We start from the raw sequence: 27,910 nt of genomic DNA, 5'->3' as shown, positions 1-27,910 counted from the left end.
AGCTCACCAAAATTGGACAGTTGAAGACTGGAAAAATGTTGCCTGGTCTGATGAGTCTCGATTTCTGTTGAGACATTCAGATGGTAGAGTCAGAATTTGGCGTAAACAGAATGGGAACATGCTTTGTAACCACTGTGCAGGCTGGTGGTGGTGGTGTAATGGTGTGGGGGATGTTTTCTTGGCACACTTTAGGCCCCTTAGTGCCAATTGGGCATCGGTTAAATGCCACGGCCTACCGGAGCATTGTCTCTGACCATGTCCATCCCTTTATGGCCACCATGTCCCCATCCACTGATGGCTACTTCCAGCAGGATAATGCACCATGTCACAAAGCTCGAATCGGTTTCTTGAACATGACAATGAGTTGACTGTACTAAAATGGCCCCCACAGTCACCAGATCTCAACCCAATAGAGCATCTTTGGGATGTGGTGGAACGGGAGCTTCGTGCCCTGGATGTGCATCCCACAAATCTCCATCAACCGCAAGATGATATCCTATCAATATAGACCAACATTTCTAAAGAATGCTTTCAGCACCTTGTTGAATCAATGCCACGTAGAATTAAGGCAAAAGGGGGTCAAACACAGTATTATTATGGCAATCCTAATAATCCTTTAGATGAGTGTATATAGTGCTGTCTTGAGCATTTTCAGGTATAGTGTCACCAAGATCTGACTTTTTTTACATTGGAAAGCATTTACAGAGTAAACTGTCATAATAAAAACACGACAAAGCCATTTGACTATCTTGTTCATAAACAATGGTGTCAGCACTTTTCATTTTGATGACACTGACACTTTCATTGACATGAATACTTGCTTTTGAGGAATGAGCAAGTGACACACTTTTGCAGGTTATCAACTAGGTTTTGCAGTTTGTACTAATTGTTTTGAGAACTGCATTAACTATTGTGCAAATGTAAATAGGGATGTGAGAAATGTTAGAAAAACTGTAATATTATCTATTCTACTTTCCTCCGTATTACTTCATCTAACCATCACTGGGTGGGCCGAGTTTCTGAAAAAACATAGAGGTCATGTGATCATGTTTCATGGTCTGATGCCAGAAATCTGAGGGTTTCTGAATGAGCCGTTTTAATAAATAGACTTTCTGGGTGGGAGACTTGAAAGTTACGATATGTTTTCTTAGCAGAAAGAAGACTTTTATCTTAAAATAGCAAGAACATTTCCTATTCTATTACATCTTAAAATGAAAGATTTTTTCTTTTGCTCTCCAAAAGTCTCTGAGAAATGAAATATTTCCCCGGAGCCCTAATGACAGATTCCATTGGCTTTCTGTCAGCTCCATGCCTCATCTGTCTGTGGGTTTACCCTACTTTCCCATTGCCCTGCGGAGATTATCTCTGCAGCAGGTAGTGACTAAATGCAAACCTGCTAATTCTAATGAGTGTAATCCCACAGACAAAGGGATCACCTTCTCCCTCTCTTCTAGACTCCCCCGAGTCTGTTTAAAACCCTGAACAGAGTTACATGCACAAGCACAACAATGAGAAGACACTTATAGCAGGCCTGAGACACACATCTTTAGTCTTCTAGCAGCACCACACCTCTCAAAAGCTTATCTTGCCTTCATTTCTACTTATATCCATAGCATTTATTTTCTCGTTCCACAGTAGTTTATATTTATAACCATGTGCCTCCCACATGCCTTTCAAGTTGTGTGTGACACTGCTGAAAATGGAGCCCACCAGGGTTCAATCCTAGGACCTTTCCTGTTTAATACTACTAGACCAAATAACGGACATCTCCAAAATTGTTTATCATAACTATGCAATTGACAACTAAATCTACTTACTTAGCTGTGTCATCAAGCGATTACAGCCCCAGGGACCTGGCATTATCATCAGTCTCAGATTACAACCCGGTCTCATCCCAAGACGTCATATAACTGACGTTTTGGGACGTCTTTTGACTATACGTCAATATTCGCCTTTTTAGGGCCCCCTTAAACGTCGGTAGATGAGGTTATGGGATCTTAACTCTACCCCAGACCTAAACCTAACCCTAAACCTAACCCGTCACCTAACTGACATTAAAGGTAAAGCGTCAGTTGTATGACGGCCCGGGATCGCCATCTACCGACGTTTAAGGGGGCCCTAAAAAGGCGGATATTGACGTATGGTCAAAAGACGTCCCAAGACGTCAGTTATATGACTTTTTGGGATGAGACCTTGTTACAGATTATAAGACACTGCAATTTCAGCATTTTATTTCATTCGTTTTTATTTTCTTAACAAGCGTTTTGGAGACTGGATGGATGTAGAAATTGACTTAGTTCATTTTTCTTTCTCTGTATCATGCCTATATGTAGAGCACTTTGAAACACCATTGTGAATAAAATGTGCTTGTGCTATTTCAATAAACATCCTTTGTCTTGACATTGTCACTTCTAAGCAAATATTTATATTATGGAAATTAGAGCTTTTCTTTAAATGCCATTGTTTGAAAGCTGAAAGCTAAAATACTAACAATAATAATAGTAAAAAACATTTTCATAATGATAACTATTTAGGGTGAAATAAAACAAAAAAGTATGTTTTGATCTTGCTGGCCAACAGGAAACTGAAGTCATACAGTCGCACACACAGTAAAGCCATTGTGCTGATGAAATGCTAACAATAAAATAAGTAAGATTTCTGTTGCAAATAAACATTTATTGCTTCTATTAAGCAAAGAATCCTACAAAAAAAGTATAATGGTTTCCACAAAAATATGAATCAGCACAACTGTTTTCAACATTGACAATAATTGAGCAATGGTGCTGAAATTTCAGCTTTGCTATCAGAATAAATTAGATTTTAAATAAATTATAATAGAATACTGTTATATTATATTTCACAATATTACTGTTTTTACTGTAATTTTATTAAATAAATGCAGCCGTTGTGAGCGTAAGAGCAGATTTCTGTGTATTTGTACATGTGTGTATGTGCTTTAAGAATGTGTTTTCCGCACCTCTGTATGTATTATTCAGTGAGTTTGTTATGACAAGGCTGAATGGTGAATTAATGACGTCGGCAGCGGGCAGTGAGTCTGTTGGAAGTCGAGGTAATTCCTCGGCACTAACACAGGCAAGGGGGCTTTGCTCTGGGAAACAATGTCACTTTCCTTCAGCGTTTCTCCAATTCCATAAATCTCTTCATCTGGAAAAAATGCCTCACGGAAACGAAAGGGAAAAGGTCCCATGGAATAGCTGGCAGCTCTCCAGTCCATGATTGGAAAACGCATTAGGCGACGGAGAGAATGTATTTGACGGTACTCTGTATACCTACCGAACTAGCAAGAACAAAGAGATAGTTCATCTCACTCCAAGACTACCAGAGTTTCTGCTGGGCTCAGATTTCCAAAACAAACTCATCAAATGGCGTGTGATTTCATGAGCTCTCTCTAAAGACTCACACGTGGCTGCTCATGATCTTAAAGAAGTTCAGAAGTCTGTAGCTCTGATCCAAAACCTATCAGAGAGAATTCAGGCATCATCAGGCACTTTTTGTTGTGAAGACTGTTCAAAATTTTAAAGATTACTAATTTTGGCCAAATTCAGAGGCAACATTGCATGCGTCCTTCAGATAAAAGGCAATCCCAGAATCCCTTGCAGAGAACTGGAAGAGGGTAAAAAACCCAATTGAGTGGTAGATGGAGTCAATCTGAAAAGAAAAACTCTCTTAGGGGATATTTTCATATATATATAGTTTTTTTTTTTTTGGTTACGCTTTTTTAGATGTCCTTGCAAATTATGTGTAGATTTGAAAATCATACACCAGATATTTTGCCAAGAGATATATTATTTATTATTCTTATACATTTATAGAATAATGCTACAGGCGAGGACGTCTTAATTCCAGATTTTTCTGTTCTCCATTTCTCTATCCGCTCACCCCATCATGCCAGCTTTAAATGGTTTTTTGGTTTTTCTCCTCCTTGACCCCCTCATCTCTATTTCTCTGTCCTCTCACCATGTCATGCTTTTAAGTTTCTCTGAGGTGGTACGGTAATATTGAGCTTATATACACCACTCTAGGACTTGTTGCTTATGTTAAAAAATGAAACGTATACCCAATGCTCAGACATGGTAAAATCCACTTTCCATTTTAAGAAACAATTTACCAGTGTATACATTTGTGGTACATTTTCCCGCTCGTGATTGTGGCAAATAAGGACAGATCGCTGCGTGTCTGTTTCCACTTCCACAAGCTAAATGGCCAGTTGAAGTTTAGTTGGACCTACCCTATGCCAAAGATTGAAGACCTGTTGGAGAGGATTGGACAGGCCCAGTAGATCCCAACATCGGACCTGTGTATGGGGTACTGGTCGATTGGAACTCCTTCCCTCCAACCACCCGTTGGACTATACCAGTTTACTGTCCTACCCTTTGGTCAGCAAGGCACCTTCCAGCGGCTAATGGACCACATTTATTCATGGTCATCTACAGCCACAACAGGCAGATACATCCGAGCAGCAGGCCTGTCCTTAAATGTCATAAAGTGCGAGAGAAGCGTGAGACCAACAACCTTGGATATCCAACGCATTCTCATCCTTTAACGTCATACAGAACCCTATATGAAGTTTTATTAACTAAGTTCGGGAGGAGCACGTTCAGATAATAGACACGAGTGGATAGCAATCAGCAATCAGCAGCCAATGATAAGAGGGTACAAATAGACTCAGCAGTCTTACCTCGATCCATTGGCAGTTTGCAGCATCCCTCCTCCACCCCTTCTCCACACACCTACTTCTCCACACTCCTCTTTCTAAAATATCACTTACATACGGGGGGAGTACTCTGGGTTCGGGCAGAATTCCGAGCTCGGAGCCCTCCCTCCGGACAGCACGCCAAATACGCATTGAATCTTACTCACTCAAAATTACAGTATATGTAAGTGTGAACTCGTGAAATGACAAAGGGCGCTATACTACGCACATGGCACCCGTTATCGTTAATATAACACGTGCTGTGAGGGCTAAGTTTAGGTGTGGGGTAGGGTCTGCGTGTCATATTCACGCTAAAGGATTTATAACGTCTTGGGTTCGCGTGTTATATTAACGATAACGGGTGCCATGTGCGTAGTATAGCGCCGTTTTGTCATATAGCGTTCTATATGACGTTAAAGGATGAGAACGGGCTGGCATATCAACTGGGAAATGGCAAACTGCGACCACAGCTTTGCGAGGTGGAAGCAATCCGGCACAGTTCTAGGCCTAGGATGAAGAAGAAGGTTCGGTCCTTCGTAAATCTTCTGCTGAATCATACTTTGGTCATACTTACATGGACTTTGGTACGATTGCAGCACCGCTAACGGACTTATTAACAAAAGCAGGAAAGGACCCGATGGAGTGGACCGAGGCCTGCGAAAGGGCATTCAACACTTTGAAAGTCATGATTTGTTCTGAACCGAGTGTTACAAAGCCTTCCTTTAACCAGTGATTCCTGGTTCAAGTAGATTCCTCTGACAAGGGGATTGGAGCGGTTCTGGTACAAGGAGTTTCCGGTGCTGAGAAGCCTGTGGTGTTCCTGGGCAGGAAGCTTGTGTCCGTTTAGACCAGGTACTCAACCATCGAAAAGTAGCGTCTCTGGTCCCTTGAAGCCTGGTACGGTAATTCGACCTTGAGGCCAATCATAAGGCACTAAACTGGATTCACACATACCCCTTTTCCACCAAAAAAAGAACTGGTTCAGAACTGGTGCTGGTTCAAAGTTGGTTCGGAGTTGGTTCAACTTGCGAACCGATTCAGAACCTATTTGTTTTTCCACTGACTAGAGCGCCCAGGGAATGACGTTGTTACGTCACTGTGTACGTCGCCATACGTCTTAGCTAGAAACGCTTGCAAATACAACATTACTTTCGTTGTATCTCTAACTCGTGTACCAAGAAAGCTTTAAAAACAATTGAAATATGTAAGTCTTTTAATCTTTTCGTTTGATATGTCATTTTTTCTGATAAGTTATGTACCCCTGTAATTGTGTCTTTTTTTTCTTTCCATTTATTTGTTCTATATTGTGACTTTTCTTCTTTGCTTATAATGTCTTCAATGAAAAAATTACAAAAATAGAAACACTTGCGTTAACTTCAAGCATAACAATTACAAAGGCGGACTCCATCGTGTTTCTGTTTCTCTTGGCTTTGCGATCGTTTATTATGGTCAGAAAAGATGTTTAGGACACATATAAACCCGCCCCAGCCCCCGACGTAAGCATGACGTGGTAAAAGAACGGTTCTAGTCCAGCAAAGAGAACCGGTTCTTTGGCTGTCGAAACACAAAGAACTGGTTCGCGCGCAGGCACCGGCTCCGAACCGGCTCTCAAAATGCTTTGGTGGAAAAGGAGTGAGAATGGATTCACACCACAATGCCCAAGTTACCCAATGGTTTCTGGCTCTCCAGCCCTACACCCTCCAGATCCGACATTGCCCCGTGAGGAAGAACCTTGTGGTCAACGACCTGTCCAGATTCCCTAACAGTGTGCGGATTGGATAGAGGGGGGAGGTGATGTGAAGAAGCAATGGTGCTTATAAATGTACACACACACACACACACACATATACAACCACCTTGCACCCGTCCCTTACCTGCTGATGCCGCTATTGAAAAAGCGGGTGCACACTCGTTCATTCACATTCCATACTGTAATTTATTCCCTCTGGACATATCACATATACTCATTGCCTTTAAGAGCAGCGGCCAGACTCCAGAATGTTGCTTGTTCACAAAGTCGAACAAACGTGCTACTGTGGTGCAGTGAGCAAAAACCCTTACCTGTATAGATACCTGGATATATTACCTGGATACTTGCAAGTTTATTCATGTACATAATTGTATACATGTGACCAGAGCTATGGATTAAAGGTTCTGGACTACGCCACCTGGTGCCTCTCACACCAGGATATACTCAGTACCTTAGCTGCTACAAACCTAATCTAAGGCAAGCAGGTTCGTAGAAATACACTAAGAAAGAAATAAACAGAGACGTGCTTTCAGTAGAAAAGAAACAATAATTTCATTATACAATGTTATGACTAAAAGAGAGACACCGTCATACTAGAGACACAGCACTAGCACGAAAGACTAGACCTGGTATTGGCTGTTAAATGAGGCAATGTGATAAGCAATTTAAACAGAAAATACTGATCCAAGGCAGATTACCTGTCCGGGACACGCGTGATGCTCACCGCCCGTGCTCTGGAATCTGGTGCCCACGATCACATGCATTCACACACACACACACAGGCACAACCACTACAAGCCAATGATCAAATCAATATTGTGAAGTGCAATTTACCACTACAATACATGGTGCAATGCGCGAGGACGGGACCAGGAACCTCTCTCGTGAGCAGTTATTATAAAACTCTGGAAAAGAAGAAATAAAAGAATAAGTGAGTTATCACTAGCAGAGTAGATTGAGAATGTAAAACTATCACTAGCAAAACAGCCAATACCACATCAGTCGGACAGTTCGTTAGACGGAGGCTACGAAAGAAACACAATAAAAAAAAAAAGAAAAGATCTAACGTAATTTAGGCAAGGCAAAGCAGCAGGAGCAATCTGCCTGCAGACACAAAATCATTAAAATTAATGCTCAATTCACACATGCACAAATATGCAACATTGCAAAACAATATAATTTTCTTTTACCTCAACGTTGACAAATGAATTGACACAGTGGGAAAACAGCCCTTTGCGCCAATCTTCACAATCCTACAGGACAGTTGTTACACACAGCATATTCATTAAATACATTTATATTAAAACTTAACAAGAAAACACAGCCACGAATTATGTCAGGATAACACAATCAGACTCATTTTAAAAGCTTTTCACACTGGATCTTCTTGCAACGCAATAAACATAAACCTTCTTGATGTTGTGCTTAAATGCGGTACAGCTACCCAGCAGGTTCTTTGCCCAAGACCTGTGCGCAAATGTGCTCATTAAAATTCGTCCCAACAATGACACTCACATTATGATTAACAGTAAAATGTGCAAATACCTTCCGTAATACACAGCACGATTACCCGGAAGCGTCTGGCAATCAGTAAAACACCTATTGCCCAATAGCCCAGTATTAGATACAATGAATAGCAAGTTTACTACAACATATAAACATTTAACATACCTTCGTTGCAGGAGAACCACATACCGAAGTAACAGACAAAAAATGTATCCAAACACGAGCGAATTCCTAAGCACAACAGTGCAGACTGCTTTATAGGAAGTGGCTTAAATGAGTTGTTAAGCCACTCACAGCTAGCTGTGTGACGTCAGGGAGCTACCGTAGCTGCAGAGGGACAAACTTCAACCAGACAGTGACTTCTTTGCCGGTTACATGTTGTTGTTCGTTTGGTACTTTGGTTTCTCTATTGCTTTGGTGCTTTGTTTTATGGGACAATACACTTGTACACTGTAAAACCAAATTCATGATAATTTATTTAATTCAAATTTATTTAATTTATACAACATTAATTTTATTCATTTTTCATTCATTCAAAAATTTTTTATTTAAGTTGCACTTGACTTAAGCATCCAAGTTTATTATTGTACTTAAAAAAAAATTGAAGACATTTATTTTATTTTTTCATTTTCTTCGGTGCACTTGTAAATAAACGTCAAATTCTGATTCTTAGCTATTCAAAAAAATGCATTTCTAAAATATGATTATTTATATAAATAAAAATGTAATAGTTAATAACAAACTATGCCACAACATTTTTGGAGTTTGAAATATTACCTATTTCATTTATGTATCATTATGCATCATTTGAAGTTTATTAGTTTATTTATGTTAAAACTGTGTAATCCAAATGGATGGAATTTTTATACGCATTTTAAATACTTATGAGCCTAAATATTTTTTTTCCAGAATCTTTCCATTAAGATAGCCAATTAAATTAGTAAAAAATAGCACACAAAAAAAGCGCAAATTATCCTGCTCTATTTCACCAAATACTATTACACCAAAACGGGTGACCATTAAGAGAGTTTCTGCCTATATAAAGAGATCATCTGCAGGCAAGGAATAGAGCTTGTGTTTTTAGTGCCCTGTACATAACACAAAAGCTATGACGTCATATTTGACAAAATAATTGTTCATCGAACATCAAGTAGAAATACTCAGTGATAGCTGCTCTATTCTTAGCATGCACTAAAGGTTGACCCGTCTAAAGGTCTGGTTGCCCCGGGTGACTGCTGATGTCATATCTATGTCCAGCAGACTGTGGCTTTACACAAATGTCATCTCACTAAGATATATGTTTATTGCTCACTGAGTGTGGCTGCTGTCGAATGCCTGACCTGCTGTAAAAGCAATGGAAGTCACAAAGTTATTGTGGTAGTTCTGACGCAGTTCACCCTAAACAACCTTTCGATTGACCTGTTTGAGGTTTGTGCTCAAAACGTTTAATTCAGAGGTAAAAACTCTGTTCTGAGAACTACTGTTCTTCTCGCTGGCTTTTTTTCATGAGGGTTGTCGTGAGTCCCTATAGTCGATGCTTCACTTGACAACAGGGGCGTAGTTTGCACAGTACAACACACCCAATATAAACCACAGTTATTGGAAACTTATAGTGGTAATACATGCACCTTATCAAGAGTCTGGTGTCAATATGAAATCCAAATTATGGTGGTGCATATAATAATCAACTCCGCCTCTAATATACACTATATTGCCAAAAGTTTTGGGATGTCTGGCCCATTCTTAATCCATAGGGTTTAATATTGAGTTGGCCCACCCTTTGCATATACAACAGCTTCAACTCTTCTGGGAAGGCTTTCCACAAGGTTTAGAAGTGTTTGTTTTTCTCCGCTCTAATTCATCCCAAATATATTCTATCGGGTTGAGATCAGGACTCTGTGCGGGCCTGTCAAGTTCCTCCACACCAATCTTGCTCATCCATGTCTTCATTGATCTTGCTTTGTGCATTGGTAGACAGTCATTTTGGAACAGAAAAAGGCCATCCCCAAACTGTTCCCACAAAGATGAGCATGAAATTGTCCAAAATGTGTTTGAACTAGCTAGCTGAAGCATTAGGAGTTCCTTTCATTGGAACCAAGTGGCCAAGCCCAACCCCTGAAAAACAACCCCACACCATAATCCCCCCTCCACCAAACTTAACACTTGGCACAATGCAGTCCTGCCAAACCCAGACTCGTCCATCGGATTGTCAGACAGAGAAGTGTGATTCGTCACTCCAGAGAACACGTCTCCACTGCTCTAGAGTCCAGTGGCGGTGGCTTTACACCACTGCATCCGACACTTTGCATTACACTTGGCGATGTAAGGCTTGGATGAAGCTGCTCGGCCATGGAAACCCATTCCATGATGCTCTCTACGCACTGTTCTTGAGCTAATCTGAAGGCTGCACAAAGTTTGGAGGTCTGTAGCTGTTGACTCAGCAGAAAGTTGGCCACTTCGGCGCAGCATATGCTGATCCCGCTGTCTGATTTTACGTGGCCGAGTTGTTGTTGGTCCCAATTGCTTCCACTTTGTTATAATACCACTAAAAGTTGACCGTGTAATATTTAGTACTTAGGAAACCTATCACGGTACCACACTTGAATTCACTGAGCTCTTGAGAGCAACAGTGAGCAACAGTATTCTTTCACAAATGTTTGTAGAAGCAGTCTACATGCCTAGGTGCTTGATTTTATACAACTGTGGCCATGGTTGTTAATTAATTGATTTGGAGGGGTGTCCCAATACTTTTGGCCATATAGTGTATATATAAATAAATACATTTATGGTAGCCCTCAATATGGTCATGGGTCTACGAACCCAATCGACTCGACTTTTGCTTAATAAAAAAAAGGTTCCCTTCATCTCAGTGGAATAAGATTTTGTGACTTTTCATACATTATCAATCTATACACACAGAAAAACTGGGGGTCCCACTTTATATTAAGTGGCTTTAAGTACTATGTACTTTCAATTTCATTGACTTATTGTGTACATACATGTTTTTACATTGTACTTATATTTTTAAAATACCAGCATGTAAGTACAGCTGTAACTAATTTATGTAATTACATCTGTAATTACACAGCTGACCCATCCCTTAAACTCACCCATACCACCACACCAGTCCCTAACCCAAACCACACCTCAATAGCAGCAAAAAGTGTTTTACAATACAACATGAGCACAAGTACATTGTACTCATTTTTCAATGTAAGTACATAGTACTTAAAGCCACTTTAATATAAAGTGGGACCAAACTGGGCTTGATTCAGTTGTTCTGAGGGTATGTAAAAAAAAAAAAATTACACTTCTGGTCTTCGGGGTGAAATGAATGGGAAATGTGAAAAAAATGTAATATATTTTCTTCATGTGCCAAAAAAAAAAAAAACAATCCGGCATAAATCTGAAAATTTTTACACAGAAATGAAGACCTAGTACTAGAGCATAAAATATGATATATTATTTGTATGATTCAAAATGTTTATTTTTTGTACAATTACTCCAATCAATTGTTGGGGTCGTATAGACCACGAAGCCCAGTGTAAACAGGAAACGAAGACCATTTGAAGGTTAAATTGCTTTTTCACATCTCATAACTCTTTTGTTTTGAAATTTTATTAGATGCTAGGCAGTTTTGGTTGATTTGGCACAATCTATGGGTGCATGCAAATTGCAAATCCATTATAAAGCACATTTGCCTAACAGATAAAGCTCTCTTGGTGTAGATTTATGATAGACCCTTATATTTTATATGCTGGGAACTTGGTCCAAAAGCAGAGAGGTGTTCAGATTTTCTGACATTTTTGTCAGGTTAGATTTACATATTGAACAAAGGTGGGTAAACTGACAACTTAAATAGATGAGCACAATGAAATGACTGTGTTGCTTGAGAAAATGTACAATATACAGTTAAATGTGACAAAATGACATTCTGCAATTGGTGCAATTTTTTTTTTTATTGAAGAAAAACATTTCAAATCTTCAAAGAATTGAACACAAACATTTTACACAAAATAAGCAGTTAAAAAAAATGACATTTAGCAGCTTGAATGAAGAATTCAAAGCAGAATGACAATTCACTGATACAAATAGAAAAACAAGCATATTGTGTGTTTGTCCTAAAAATAAATGTTTTTTTTTTTCATAAGACATTTGACCACTAAGCGTTTGGCATCATCCGAAGAATGGCAAGAAAGGAACCCCAAACTTCACAAAGCGAGTCAAACATCCCGCTGCCAGCACAATCCACAGGATACTGTCAAAATGTTAAGACAAACTGGAGGGCGAGTGAGAACCACAAACTGGAGATGCAAACGTGTAAAAAACTAAAAGAGATGAGATGTGTGAACACGCACAGGTGCACCATACGGCCCTCCCGATCAGCACAGACCCCATCGGTTAAAAACAAATGTTAATTCATATTCTACTGACTGACATCAATCACTTTAACGACCATATCTTAAAAGCTTTACAAATGCATCCATTGATGTTTTTAAATGGGTCATATCATGTCATGTATTTTGCTTCATCTGTTGAGGTAAAATATCTTGATGTATTTATTTATTTAACCAGGAAAAGATTAATCAGGCCTGACTCAGTATAAAACTGATTTTTAGAACAGAACATGAATAACTCAAACACATGTACTATATGAACTGCATGAGGTTCTCTAGGTTATGAAAATGTAATCATAAAAACATAAATAATTTTAAAATAAAGCACTTTAAGGATCTATTAAATTACCTGCACGTCATTGACGAGAAACTAACATCAGAGAACCGTGAACATGCAAATGTGTTGTTGAAATATTACCTTAAAATCTTAGAGAATGCTTCAGGTCAAAGGGATTCAGCGGACAAATACTTTTAGGAATCAAAACTTCCTTCCCAGTCCAAAAAACAACATTTATTGAAACTAAACATCCACAACTTTCCGACAACAGACAATAATTTACACATCAATGATGTCTACTGTGTGAGCCAATACTCGCAAAGAATGTGCCATTAAAAAAAAGCCAAAAATAACCAAAACCTTGACGGGTTTCTATTAGGGTCCTAATCCTCTAAAGGTTGGAAAACGGTGATGAAAAATCAAAACGGGACTAGTTTGGAAAGGAAAAAGTGAAATTGTAGTGGAAAAGTATGATACGACCCCTTTAAAATCTCTTTCATAAATTGTTTTTAAGTTATTTCTCGTTGAATCTTGATAATGCCAAATAGTGCAACATTTGATTGATGTGAGCACTTGAAACTCAACTGCAAAGTTTGCATTCCATTGAAGATGGATTCAACGATCTGTGCTAAACACTTGTCTGTTCAGCCAAATTGCTCATAGTAATGAAATAAGCTCTATTGATTAGAAGACATTTGTCGAGGGAGATAAACCCCTTCACCAGCTGCACCCATCTCTCCAGCCCTCCCTCTCTCTCTCTCCCTCGTCTGTGTCCTCGCTGCTCTCTCGCTTTCCTCTCAAGTCTCTTTGTCAAGTCTAAACATATATGCCACCGCTCCGCCTACTTCCTTCCGCAGCGCTATTAATCAAGCGCAGGTTAACACTCTGTTAACAGGGGGGTGAATGCGGGGTCACGTTCAGAAGGGAGGCCGGTTTAGTCCCAGCGCTTCAGCAAGAGCTGTCGAATTCCCTGCTTGGATGTTACAGCAAATACTGTCCCACCATCAAAGCTGCCTCTGCAAACACCGTTCTCCTAGATAGGTTAGGAAACGAACTTCGCTCTTGGCGCGAAACAAGTCTTTCCTTTGTTTTCTACCGTCCCTCAACGCTCACCTTTTTGCATCTACCTAGTCCTAGAGCATCGCGTTTCTGGATGCTGGTCAGAAACAATAAATTAAGAGATCAATCACGAGGAACACTGCGCAGAAAAACGACACTCGCATTGGTTGTACATTCACAGTCCCTTTGTCGTGTGTTTCGAGATTGCGAGGTTGCTTTGCTCACCTCAGCGTACTGCATTGACATTAGGCACTTTGAATGCATTCACGTGTACAAATATAGACAGGATAGTCTGGGTATAAAAATACAATCTTTAAATCTTTGGTTTGTACAAAGTGGAATCTACTTCTTTGCGATACGTCGGTCGCCGTTTGGACTGAAGGGTGCACCGACACCTCGCGGTTCCCTCCTGATGCTGAGATTAAATGTTTTCAGGAATGCATGTTAGCCTCACAAATTAAGCAGAAGTTGCCCTCCAAACTGGTGTTAGCAATGGCCATCTTATTTCAGAAAACAGCGCATGAATCAAAAAACCCACCGGAGCTGTTTTACACTGAGCCCGGTTCATGTCCCCTTCAAGTGAGGCAATTGCGAAACAACTTCATCTCCTTTACGACAACGCAATCTCTCAGTTGCACGGTAGCCACGTGGAGTAGGTTTGCTGATGGCAGGCAAAGACCGGCTGCACTTGGGCGATGTAATAATTGCTAAAGTTACCGTCCGCTACATAAGGGGCAGGTTGGTAATAGCAAGTGACATTGGCCACGTTGGGTATGACGTTCTGCTCGGCCAGCACGCGCACCGCCAGCATGGCGATCAGGCCCAAGGCCTGTCGCCGCTCGTGCCCCATCAGACACACCGTGCTCTCGTTCACCACCCCGTGCAGAGTCGTCAGGTAATCGTACTTGCGGTCCTCCAAGCCCACAAAGTGGTTCTGGAGGTAAGACTCCAGCTTGCGCTGCTGTTCGCTGATGTCCGAGAAGTCGATGAAGAAGCGGGAGCACATGTAGCGCTGGAGAGACTTCATCTCCGACTCGGAGGCGGCGCGAAAACCCCTCACCAGAAGATGGCAGTACTTCAGCAGGCCTCCTCCTCGGATCTCCTCGGGGTTCCTCGTGCAGATCACCTTGTTGCGCAAGTGGTCCAACGCGGCGCCGAAGTCTCCGTACACGCTCTCGCCGATGATGGTGGGGTGAAACGTTTTGGCCATGGGGTTCTCGGAGCACTCGTAGAAGAGAAGCAGAGAGTCCAGCTTGATCTGGAAAGAGTCGACGCTGAACTCGAACTGCCGGCGCAAAGAGTCCACGAACTTGAGCTCTACGTTTTTGCCCCGGTTGTTGGAGAGAGAGATGAGACTCCAGCGGTCCGAATCGTTGCACACTTTCACCATCTTCTGCACATACGCCTCCTGCACAAAATGAGGTCATTGTTTTATTGTTATTGCATCAAATACATTCAAATGCACGTCCGTTCGCCGTATCGGTTCTCCTTCCTTTCCTGTCGCAGGAGATCTAAGAGGCTGAGAATGCTCGATTGGCTTTAACCTGCTTTAGAGCAATCCTCTTACCGACAGAAAACCAACATTTCACCTACAGTAAACTACTCGAATTGCATTTCTACTGAATGTCACTGGAGACTAAAGGGATCCATGCAGATGATCTTAAATTATACACTGAATAAATAAAATCACAAACAAAACACGTGAAGCAAAGTCAAGCTTCTTTATTGGCACCATGGTTGCACCAAAAAATCCACTGTTCTTCTTTAGATTATAACTTCTTCACACTAAAATACAAACAAATGGTTCTTTTAAAGAAATGATCACTGAAAGGTTCTTTAGGGAACCGAAAATGGTTCTTCTATCACTGCGGAAAACTACTTTTAAGAGTGCAAATATAAAGGAATGAATGTGATTCTTTATATTTTTAGTGTTTTAAAGATTATTTATTTGTTATACTACTCAAACAACAAAATTCCAGACACACGCACTCAAAACATTTTGCATGCAGGGATTATGAGCTCATTAATGTAGGCTACTTTAAAAAAAATGCTTAACTGACAACTAAATTAGATTATAGCTTCACCTAAAACATAAACGTTTCCTTCTCTCTCGTGAATCTGAACACTCACCTTCAGGGTCAACGGTGTGATTTTCTCTTTGTTGACCCCATCAGGTAAAAAGTCCAACAGACAGTCCAGCACTATGTTCTTGACGATCTGAAACTCCGTCTCTCCCTTCAGGTCCACGCAGAAAATGAGGTCGAGGTCCTTGTAGCCGAGCCCGCTGTCCCCGAGCAGGACGTGGCTGGCGGCGGACCCGTTGAGTCGCGTGTCCCGCACATGGATGCCCTGCTCCCGCATGCGCCCCCGCACCGCAGTCACGATCTCGCGCGGCTTCATCTGCAGCGTGGGGAAGTTTCCTCGGCCGTGGATCGGGATGCTCTCCGTCAGGATGAGGTCCAGGCGCTGGACCTGCTCCCAGCTTAACACGCTAAAGTTCGAGCTGTCCGTGTTTGCGTCTGGAGCCCTGTCCTCTTCAGCCATCGTCGGGTCTGTGTGAGGAGGACTCGGGGGAGTGTGTTCGAGCGATCTGGAGGTGTTATCAGGAGAGTTGAGGTGCATCACAGAGGAGACGCATAATGCGCTCGAGACTCGACTGAGGTCTGTCCTTGTGATGTGAAGAGCCGCGTCATGCGTCCACAAAGCGTTTGAGAGTGTGTGTAGTATGACAGCAGTGCTGAGGCTTTCTGTGCGCCTCAGGTCACGCCTATCACACACACACCACTGTCACAGCAGCAACCCAATGAGACGCGTCTCTCCACAGCTGTGCGCTCAAACGCACATTTAGACAGTTAGCGCAAGGGTTTTCAAGACTGAGGTCCGGGGACCGCCGGGGGATCGCGTGGGAGTGCTGGGGACTATACGTTTAGAGAAAATCGATAAATAAAATAGACAACATTCAAATAATTAATTTTACAGAATAGTGTTATAATAGAAACGAAATATTTTTAGACCCATATTTTTTCCTCAATATAAATTGGGTCTTTGGATAGAAATATAGATGCCTTTTAAATTTTAGGATGGGATCCCTTGCACGAGGATGGTCATATTTATTTGTGGTTCATTCTAAAGACTGAAAGCCCCTGATTTAACACACAGACACACACTATAGCCTAATAAATAAGTAATCTCATAATTTCACAATTACTTCCATTATCTTAGAAAGGATTAAAGGATGAAATTTAGTAATATATCTTAAATGATACTTTTTAAAAACTATTTAAAACTTGTTCACCCAAAATGTTTAACTCTGTCATCATTTACTCGCCCTCAAGTTGTTCCAAACCTGTATGAATTTTTCTTCTCCTGAACACACACACACACACACACACAAAAAATAAAATATATATATATATATATATATTGAAGAATGTTAAAACAGTTGATGGTCCCCATTGACTTCCATAGTGCACATCACACAATTGGGGACAGACAGACAGCTTGTTTGAAAGTGCAATAAGACCAGCAATGCAGCTGAAAATGCAATAAAGCCGTTCATCAATAACACATCTGCACCTGAGAAGATTAAATAGTTCTGGAAGAAAGTCTGGCAAAGCAAATGAAGGGTCAGACCAACAAGGACGTTTGGTGTCTTTTATTGCCCTCTAGGGACGTGATTGAAAAGCGTCTTGAACAATAAATTACTCTTTAGCATTCATAAGCGTTGGGCTCTATGAACACCAGCGGGTGTCATGTCCAGGACTGATGACCTGAAGCTGAACCTGAGGTCTGAGTCTCCAGCTCATGTCAGAGTGGGGCAGCTGTCAGTCAGGATTCCTCCGCGGACACAAAGCCCTGCGTCACTGCACTCACCCAGCCCTTTAAATCGCTCTGATCCCATTTAGGTTAACACAGGCTAAACCCTGCGAGCATGACCAGTACACTACTGTACAATCACAACCTATTCCGGACCACTCACCCACATTCATATCTGTGCTCATCTATCTCTCTATCTCTCTATCTCTCTATCTATCTATCTATCTATCTATCTATCTATCTATCTATCTATCTATCTATCTATCTATCTATCTATCTATCTATCTATCTATCTATCTATCTATCTATATCTGTCTGTCTTTCTGTATCCATCCATCCAAATTCTGTGTGAACTGTTTTCTTTCCATACTAAAGAAAAGATGGAAATCCCATATTACTGAGTATTTCTAGTAAAAAGTGGCTACATAATAGCATATTCATCTAAAATAATTCTGTATTTTCAGTTTAAGAATCATTAATATCTTTTTTCGGATGCCATCATTTTCCTGTGCATTGGGTTTCCACCATCAAGTCCAAGCCTATTCATTTACACCCCGAATGTAATACCAAATTTATACCAATGATATTACAGTAATACCAAATACCAGCATTTTAATCAACAGTACATTTTTTGTTAACCCTCTATATGTCTTGGAGTATCACAATAAAACCATATCGTGAGTTCAGTATCGTGACATGTATCGAATCGTGACATGAGGGTGTCGTTACACCCCTAAAAAGTAGGCCATATCACAGAATTGCAATGATACACGTCCAAAAACCCTCACACGGTCCCAACCGCTTGCCCACAAGCGCTGCAGTTTTCAGTAAGTGACTCAGTCCTGACCGGGTCAGAAGTCTGATCAGTCCAGACAAGAATTGTGTCTCTGCAGCAGTAAACACTTCATTTACTGGGACAAGCCACATCTCTGAGTCACTCCGCTGACCTAATAAACAACAACAACAAAAAAAGATCGCAGCTGACAACTTCACAAATCAAACTAAGTGACCAAAGGTGTTTTCTGTTGAACTCATTATCTGAAATGATCACTACGAGCTGTCAGACATCCACTGCTGTTGACACGGCAAGAGTTTGCTTACACTCTCAGAAAAGAAAAAAAAGACTAAATCTGTACCTATAAAGATTTAAAGAAACCTGATCTCAGTCATCATCAACGGGTAAATCAAACAAACATGAGTTTCAGTGCATTATGTTTACAATCAAGTTAAATGGAGCTTAATTTTTCTTCAGAAACCCACACTAGTATTACAGAAACCCAGTGAGTACTGAAAAAAACATACTCAAGTAAAAGTACCATTACATTCCAAAAAATGTAGTGTGAGTAGAGTAAAAAGTACTTGTCCAAAAAACTACTTGAGTAAGAGTAAAAAAGTAGCTTATTTAAAAGTACTCAAGAGTAGTGAGTAGTGAGTACTGAGGTGCGTATTCTACCCCTTAAAATAAACACTGTGCACTACAATTTATACATTTAAAAAAAATTGCACATACTGTAATTCACATTCTATTTTGTTCTTTGTAAGAGAGATTGAAGAATATCCATCATCAATCTTTTTAAAATGCATCAAATCAGTACACTCATCACCATTTAAATCATATTATTTGGAGGGGAAAAGCATTTAAAATTAGGTGAAAAACCACTGGGCCTGAGCATGCTATTGTTGCACATAAAATATCAATATTCATAACTGTGCAAAGAATTCAAAAACCTTTAGAAACTCATATGATAGTTCAGCATCACACACCAAGAGATGGGTTAAATAGAGAGATTAAAAAAATACCCAATTTCTCTCCAAAACGGTACCAATGTTAGTGTTTTGATAAATGAGAATCACTAATATTATCATATTACCTCAACTAATGCACTGAAAAAGGCTAAGATAGTGAGCTAACACTAATTACACACTTTAATTCCATGCTATTAAATATGTTACAATTTAAACGTAAATGCACATTGTTCTAGAAGGGTGGCATCATCCCTTACATTTTACACGGCTACATTTACTCACATTGTAATGCTGATAATATAATTTGTAAGGAAAATTGTGCATTAAATAGGGAAGTTATATCCAGGAAACTTTTACAAAAGAAACAAACAAATACACTTTGTCTCTGAAGTCTCGGCGAAGCTGTTTTATCAGCAGCATCCACACACAAAAAAAAAGTTCAACATTAACAATGTTTTTGCGGAAGTCTTGCGGAAGCTGCACTTGCCAAATGAAGACGGGTCGTATAATGGATCAATCAAAAAACGTTGTTTATTAACGAGCTGTGCTAATTTCTTATTAACATATGCAGTTTAACGACATGCACTGATTCTGAATCTGGCGGCATGGCGAGCTAAACGCGGCAGTGCACAGATCGTGACGCGCGTCTCTCTAAAATGTGATTGTGAACGTGAAGTAAATGGGAGCGGGAATTCACCGCATTATGAACTCGTCTCGCAATTCCCCCAACCTCAGACCAAATAGGCCATGTAGACAGGCCAGTCTATATAAATATCATATTAAGCAGAAATGTGAAATGTACCTTAGCATATTAGAGGAAGACGCTGATATCTGGATTAAATTGATGCGTGATGAATGAACTTCCACAGCAGTCACGAGTAACAGCAGGAATAGGCGGTTAAAGTTTTCTATGCTTAATTTGAATTGATGACAGTCACGAGACCGATTACTCGATCCAATCACGTTGATGGATAAAAATAAAATTAAAACAAGTAACGAGTAACGGCCACAAACAGAAGAAAAATAGCGGAGAAAAAGTACCGATATACATCACTTAAAATATACTCAAGTAAAAGTAAAATTACACAATTTTAAACTTACTCAAAAAAGTACAATTTTTGAAAAAAAAACCTACTTAATTACAGTAACGTGAGTATTTGTAATTCGTTACTTAACACCCCTGCAGAAACCGAATTATAAATAAATAAGCACCATGTCTATGGTATTTGAATATGCTCAAATGTGTTTTTACTGATCACTCAAACCTTTGATGATGTTTCAGTCTCATAAATGCATTGTTCACTATTGTTATTGAAATTAACTAGTTCACACTGTAAAAAATAAAAACGTTATTTTTACGGTTAAACAAACAGCAACTGTGGTGAATACCATTAAAAATACCCTAATGTACATAACTGAAGAAAAAAAAAAGAAAATTATGACGAAACAAAGTTATTTCAACAAAAATACATCAAATGCGAAGTGTGATGCAGGGAATTGTGGGAATGTCAATTTACGGTTTTTCACTGTAAATTATACAAGGAGTTGTTCTTTTTCACTTTCAAAAACTGTAAATTTAACGATATTTTACAGTAAAATTATATCACAGTTATTTACCGTATATAGTACGGAAACTTTCTGTTAACCAATTAACAGTTTTGCTCTGAAGCAATTTTACAGTCTTTTACCGTTAAAATTACGTTTTTACTTAGTTCATTAAAGGAATAGTTCCTGATTATTTACTCACCTCAAGGCCTTCCAAGATGGGTGACTGACTTTCTTCAGCTGAAGAGAAACTATAGAAACTTTACTGTAAGAGGAAAACACTCCAGGATTTGTCTCGAATGCAAGTGAATGATGCTCAACCATATTTCATGCTCCAAAATCAATATTTGGGGAGCTTCAAAGTGCTCCACACGAGTCCAGCTGACGAAAAAGGGTCTACTTTAGTGAAATAAGTCATTTTCTAATGTAAAAATGTATTTAACTACAAATGCTCGTTGGGAAGCTCCTTTCCTTTCGCCATTCTGCAGGAAGTGACGTTTTGGAGGGAAAATACCAGCACAATCATCTGAGAATAATAGTATCTGATTAATTGTTTTTATTAGTTGGTTTTGTCTCACTATACAAAATTCATTATTACTGTAAATCAGTATGATGATGTCAAACAATAAATTGAAGTTGACACCTTTTTTTTATTATTTCCATACTGTTCTTTTTGGAGCACAGTGAATGTCTCACGTATAGTTGACTCTGTATGTTAAGTACAATTATTTTACACCACTTTAAGGACCTGACATGACTAGAATAAATAAACTCAGCAGGGAATGGAAATTATATAATGACTTTCACTCTGGTATTCTGCTAAAACAAACTAAGCAAAAGTTACTATAGTTACCAATAGAAAACCCGAGGACAAATAACGCATTCTAACTGTAATGTTTATTTCTCTGCAGTCTCCATGTACTACAGTGAGCCAATTGTATTTAGTAAATATGCATTCAGTCAAAACATTCAGGCAAATATCTGGGCACATGCTTTATATGAAGGCTACACTTCCAGACAGAAGAAAAGCAGAACAAAAACCTTGAGAAGAACATTGAGTGCAAAAGACACCGCTATCATAAATCACCAGTGTTTTATACACAAAATAAAGGAAATAACAAAAAGCTTAACATAATATAATATAATAATAGCTAAACTAAGAAACTGGAGGAGCACCACTAGGCCTGATCCATGAACTACTAAAAGTGTTAATTGTGTAAATAGTGTCAGTCATTTTTTTTTCAATGTTATGTATTTTTTAAATTTAATGCATAATTTTTTTTTGGTATCGGCAGCATTTCTGATACTAGTATCGGAATCGGAACAACTCTAATATTGATAGGATATCATCTTGCAGTTGATGGAGATTTGTGGGATGCACATCCAGGGCACGAAGCTCCCGTTCCACCACATCCCAAAGATGCTCTATTGGGTTGAGATCTGGTGACTGTGGGGGCCATTTTAGTACAGTCAACTCATTGTCATGTTCAAGAAACCAATTTGAAATGATTCGAGCTTTGTGACATGGTGCATTATCCTGCTGGAAATAGCCATCAGAGGATGGGGACATGGTGGCCATAAAGGGATGGACATGGTCAGAAACAATGCTCAGGTAGGCCGTGGCATTTAAACGATGCCCGATTGGCACTAAGGGGCCTAAAGTGTGCCAAGAAAACATCCCCACACCATTACACCACCACCACCAGCCTGCACAGTGGGAACACGGCATGATGGATCCATGTTCTCATTCTGTTTACGCCAAATTCGGACTCTACCATCTGAACGTCTCAACAGAAATCGAGACTCATCAGACCAGGCAACATTTTTCCAGTCTTCAACTGTCCAATTTTGGTGAGCTCTTGCAAATTGTCGCCTCTTTTTCCTATTTGTAGTGGAGATGAGTGGTACCCGGTGGGGTCTTCTGCTGTTGTAGCCCATCCGCCTCAAGGTTGTGTGTGTTGTGGCTTCACAAATGCTTTGCTGCATACCTCGGTTGTAACGAGTGGTTATTTCAGTCAAAGTTGTTCTTCTATCAGCTTGAATCAGTCGGCCCATTCTCCTCTGACCTCTCGCATCAACAAGGCATTTTCGCCCACAGGACTGCTGCATACTGGATGTTTTTCCCTTTTCACACCATTCTTTGTAAACCCTAGAAATGGTTGTGCGTAAAAAATCCCAGTAAGTGAGCAGATTGTGAAATACTCAGATCTGGCACCAACAACCATCCCACGCTCAAAATTGCTTAAATCACCTTTCTTTCCCATTCTGACATTCAGTTTGGAGTTCAGGAGATTGTCTTGACCAGGACCACACGCCTAAATGCATTGAAGCAACTGCCGTGTGATTGGTTGATTAGATAATTGCATTAATGAGAAATGTATTTTAAGATATCAGTGCATTTGCTTACACAAGCTCAGATATGGATTTAAGTCTGAGACTAGCTTAAACCTATATGAAACCAGGGGATAGCATTTAATATTTCATCCAGTATTTTAAGACAAGGAAAGGTCGTCATATTCTCAGGGCCTGTTGGGGAAAGGCCAATCCTGGCCCATGCAGGCAGCAACACATGCTCATTTTCTCAGAAGTGTCTTTCTCACTACACACTAACCTGCTTACGTAATGAATCCGATCTGAGATCCCGAGCGGCATTTGGCGAAACCCCCATGAGCTCAAAAGCGTGGGAGATCAGTGATGTCACTGACAGGGTAAGCACGTTCTGGGCATGCTCAGAACACACTGCACTCGTAGCCTCAATTAATCAGTGCAGTTCGCCAACAAGAATCTGCCAATCCACACTGATGCTCCATAAGATCAAACAAGAGTCCAACTCACAGAACCCACTTTAAAACTCGAACGACCTCTCTTGGAAAATACACAGTAACTAGTGTCAGAGGGGGGAAGTGATGTGCAATTGTTGACATGAGTGAAATAAACCTGCTTCTTCTTGCTGAACACATTTTGAAGAATGTCGCAAACTAAACAGTGAACCCCATTGACTTGGGGTCTATGACAAAGGGGTCTATCAACTGTTTGGTATATAGAAGAAAATATCTTCTTTTGTCTTCAGCAAAACTGACATGTTTCTAGGATAGGAGGGATTTCATTTATCTTGCATGATAAAACCTCAGAGCAAACAAATATGAGCATTATACAGTATAAATCAATTCAACACTAAGAACATTATGGGATCTAAATATTTATTTTCCATTCGCTTGTCCAAGACTGTAATGCTTTCATAAAGTACACGGAGCAAATGGCGTTTTTGTTGATGATGGCATGGGTTTGTCTTTGTGGAGCTCTACATCAAATGTCTCTTCCTTTAAAACGACTACCAGAGCATGTCATTTACATCATCCTGCAGGATTTTCCATAACCAGAGTTTGTTGATGCACATCCTGGATTTTCAACAAATTATCCATTAAACTGGAATCATGACATGATTCGTTTGTGACTCAGTTCCGTCTCTAAATTGTGATTGGACGAGCCACGTTCAGAGTGGATGTGGTTGCTAGGCAGCAGGCTAATGAGAAACATTACACAGCTATAAACTATTAGATATGATGGATTAATCATTATGTGACGTAAAATGAACAGTCTCGTCTTGCAGTTTTCTCAGTCGCTTTTGGCGCGTTTAAAATTGTACACACTGCAATATACAATAGATATAAAGCTGTAAAGCTACTAAAATCCTTAGTGCATCTTTCAAAATTATATATTCATGCCAATGATCATGTCAGTGTCATCAAAATGAGAAGTCATTGAGTTCACAAACAAGGTCGTCAAAATGTTTAGGCATGTTATTAATGTAAGGCAGTACTTCCTGATGTAAACTTAGGCTACAGTTTGGATGACAGTTACTGTATTGAATTTACATATTACTGTATGTGGGTTATTGATTAAAAGAGACTGGACAGGATTTTGTTTTTCACAGCTTCGTGCTACCTCTAGAAAGAAGAAAACTAAATATTGTACAGTAAGAAAAAGAATTTGTACCATGTTTAATATTCTTCCTTAATGTTTTAATTTTTTTCTTGCATGCCCTCATCTCTTTTTCCTTCTCTCTTTTTTTCTTTAAGACTAATGTAAAATAATTAGGGTTGGGTATCGAGAATCGAGTATCGTTTGGAACCGGGACTAACTTTTCATTTTTCCCGGAATCGTTCAAAAGTTAAAATTTCGATTCCTAGTTTCGATATTCACAGTCCGCCGAGCGGAAGAAGAAAACGCTGAACAACACCAAAGAAGAAGTGTCTACCGGAAGTGTTGGCATAACCGCGCGAGTCGAACATGAGTAGCTTACGTCGGCGGTGCAAAGTGTGGCTTCACTTTTCTAAAAATAACGAAATCTCGGCAAAATGCTAAATTTGTGACAAAAGGAGTATTTCCTTCAGAAAGGATTATTTCCTTCAGAAAGGCCGTTGGTTAGCAAGGTTAGCTAAACTTTTTTGACCCTGCCTCTTAAAAGAATCGGAATCGAGAATCGTTAGGAACCGGAATCGAAACAAGGAATCGGAATCAGAATCGTTCAAATTCGAACGATACCCAACCCTAAAAATAATGTTATTTCTTTTCATATCTCCTCTCTTAATGTATTTGGTATCATAATGTCTCCTTGTATTGATAGGTTGTTTACTGCTTGTATGTCTTGTCTTGTTCTGTTTCTTAACATTGCATTAATAATAAAAAAATAAAAAAAAGAAGAAAAAAAAAACTAAATTAGAAAGAAACAAGGGAAACACCCTTAAGGCACAACTTGTCCTAGTGCGGTCTCTACATCCAGACGATCCTGTCTGTCGGCCCACATATTCTCATCCACACCACATCGGATATTTTCCCTTGCAATGCAATGTGGAAAGAATCTTTTGTAATGCCTTATCCATCCTCTGCAGGCGTCGACTGTGATGTCATCACATGCTGCATCCATTGCAGCCAGCAGGGTCATGTGTGTGTGTGTGGATGACGATCGTACTCCTTCCACCTCCATGCTGAAAAGAAATCCTCAATTGGTTTAAAGCTGCAGTCCGCAATTTTTCCTCTTTGTCGCCATCTCTGTTTGAAATCTGCAATTGCAGTCATTCGCGGAGTTATCCACTTTACGAGAGTTGTGCCTCGGCACGGCACAGCGCGGATGAACACAATGTTTGAGGAGAGTGTGTGTCTGTCAGTCGCCGCCGGTGTGGATACTAGCATTCAGAATCACAGATTATACTTTTTGGAAATATGAGCAACATGATAATTTTCACCCTAAAACGTCACCTGAACAAGTAACATCCACTTTTGTTCTGACCAACTAAGGGAAAACAATCATTGCAGTAAATCACGCTGATTAAATCTAACAATCGCTTATCATATCCAACGCATTCTCATCCTAGGGCGTCAAACAGTTGACATTGCGTCTAAATCCGACGCACATGGCACCCTTTAGCATCAATATAACTCGCACAGAGTATGGATAGGTTTAGGTCTGGGGTAGTGTTAGAGTTAGACCACTAGGAGGCGCCTTCTGGCCCATTTATATCTGCGTCTCATATTCACGCTAAAGGGTGCCGTGTGCGTCGGAAGTAGACTCAATGTCAAATGCGTCAGTATATGATGCCATATCATGCAAATTATACTTTGTTCTCAAATTGTTAATGTTCAACGTCAGCATTGCGCAACTAGATAATGCACTTCCGATATTATCCTTGTTTTCGCATGGGCCGGTTGGAGTCTCTTTTTTTCTGAAGCCACTCCGAAGTCTTCTGCATTTTACAGCGGGTGAATCTCTAGTTGTCACTGGTGATTGTCGTTTGAATCTTTCTCGATCCGCCATCAAATTGATAAGTTTAATTATATCAAGTGCTGTGAGAAAAGGCTATAAATCTCCACCTCCAGCATCCTCACACTCATAGCCTACTAGCCAAGACTCTTCTTTATATGTACAGATGTGACTTAATGACAAAGACATGCTCGAATCTCCTGCTGAAATCCACCAGTCCCACTGGAGTTAAAAACATTATTACAAGCTTACCGCTTTGAATCGAGCTAAGGCAAGCAGAGACTGTTGAATGCTCAATTTTATTTTGGATAATTTTTAACCCAAGAAAGCTACGGACTGCAGCTTTAAGGAATGGTGAATAAGGTGGGAGGAATTAAGCATCCTTGGGTGGGTCACAAACCATTGCCTTATGACGTGTGATCGATTGAAACTCATATTATCACAAATGAGCACATACTTTGGCAAATCCTCTCTAAACAGACTCCTCTCACCATCAGGGATGAGAGCCCTGTAGAGAGTCTCTAAAAAGTCAAGCAGACGCTGGGCGTTGTATGGCCCTGTAAGGGGTACGGGTTAGGACACCATGCTCCGAAATAGCAGCACACATGGTGAGATTTCCCCCCCATCGGCCAGGCAAATCCACAGGAGCTCTGTGACCGATGACACTCCGACCCCGCCGTCTGCATTAGGCAGAGATGTAGTAACGAAGTACAACTACTTAAGTACTGTACTTAAAGGGTTAGTTCACCCAAAATAGAAAATTCTGTCAGTATTTACTCGCCTTCAAGTTGTTCCAAACCTCTATGTGTTTATTTGTTCTGCTGAACACAAAGGAAGATATTTGTAAGAATGTTGTAATCAAACAGATCTCAGTCCCCATTGACTACCATAGTAGGAAAAAATACATATGGTAATCAATGGGGATTGAGATCTGTTTGATTAAAACATTCTTCCAAATATCTTCCTTTGTGTTCAGCAGAACAAATAAACACATAGAAGTTTGGAACAACATGAGGGTGAGTAAATACTGACAGAATTTTCATTTTTGGGTGAACTAACCCTTTAAGTACTAAAATGCTGTATTTGTACTCTACTAGAGTATTGTTTTTTTCTCATACTTCTACTTTTACTTCAGTAGATATTTTCAATGAATTTAATACTTTTACTTCGATATTTTTTTAATGTTCTTCTAGTTACTCATTATAATTATAAAAATTTTACGGAGCATTCGTTGCAAGTTGGCTTTCATGCTGCCTAAATCACATGCCAGTTTTATAGGGTAATGGTATTGATTGACACACACATTGAAAACTAATGATGGGGTCTGCAATGCAGACTG

General features: G+C 39.9%; 1 protein-coding gene and 1 long non-coding RNA gene across 2 annotated transcripts; both read right to left on the bottom strand.

Moving 5' to 3' along the window:
- Positions 1-6,879: 6,879 nt before the first annotated feature.
- LOC148976918 (uncharacterized) lies at positions 6,880-7,915 on the bottom strand. The gene is made up of 3 exons (XR_016145850.1): positions 7,874-7,915; positions 7,655-7,717; positions 6,880-7,369 (listed from the first exon to the last, which is right to left on the bottom strand). It is a non-coding gene; the product is annotated as an uncharacterized LOC148976918 (long non-coding RNA).
- A 4,209-nt stretch (positions 7,916-12,124) lies between these two features.
- On the bottom strand, positions 12,125-16,486 carry tent5aa (terminal nucleotidyltransferase 5Aa). Its single transcript, XM_039651350.2, has 2 exons — positions 15,834-16,486; positions 12,125-15,111 (listed from the first exon to the last, which is right to left on the bottom strand). The coding sequence occupies exons 1-2, from the start codon at positions 16,323-16,325 to the stop codon at positions 14,332-14,334; spliced, it is 1,272 nt and encodes a 423-aa protein (XP_039507284.2). The 5' UTR covers positions 16,326-16,486; the 3' UTR covers positions 12,125-14,331.
- Positions 16,487-27,910: the final 11,424 nt, after the last annotated feature.

Source organism: Pimephales promelas, chromosome 12 (genome assembly GCF_988280905.1).
Source record: "Pimephales promelas chromosome 12, fPimPro1.hap1.1, whole genome shotgun sequence".
In the NCBI taxonomy this organism is placed as follows: Eukaryota; Metazoa; Chordata; class Actinopteri; order Cypriniformes; family Leuciscidae; genus Pimephales; species Pimephales promelas.
The sequence above is the reverse complement of the archived record's forward strand: the minus strand, read 5'-3'. Positions and strand labels throughout refer to the sequence as shown.

What these genes read in the sequence shown, in the direction of transcription:
- tent5aa (XM_039651350.2), bottom strand. Translation starts at nt 16,325, where the DNA reads ATGCACCTCAACTCTCCTGATAACACCTCCAGATCGCTCGAACACACT. An exon ending in TCACACCGTTGACCCTGAAG is followed by an intron (nt 15,112 to 15,833) that starts GTGAGTGTTCAG and finishes CATTTTGTGCAG; the next exon opens with GAGGCGTATGTGCAGAAGAT.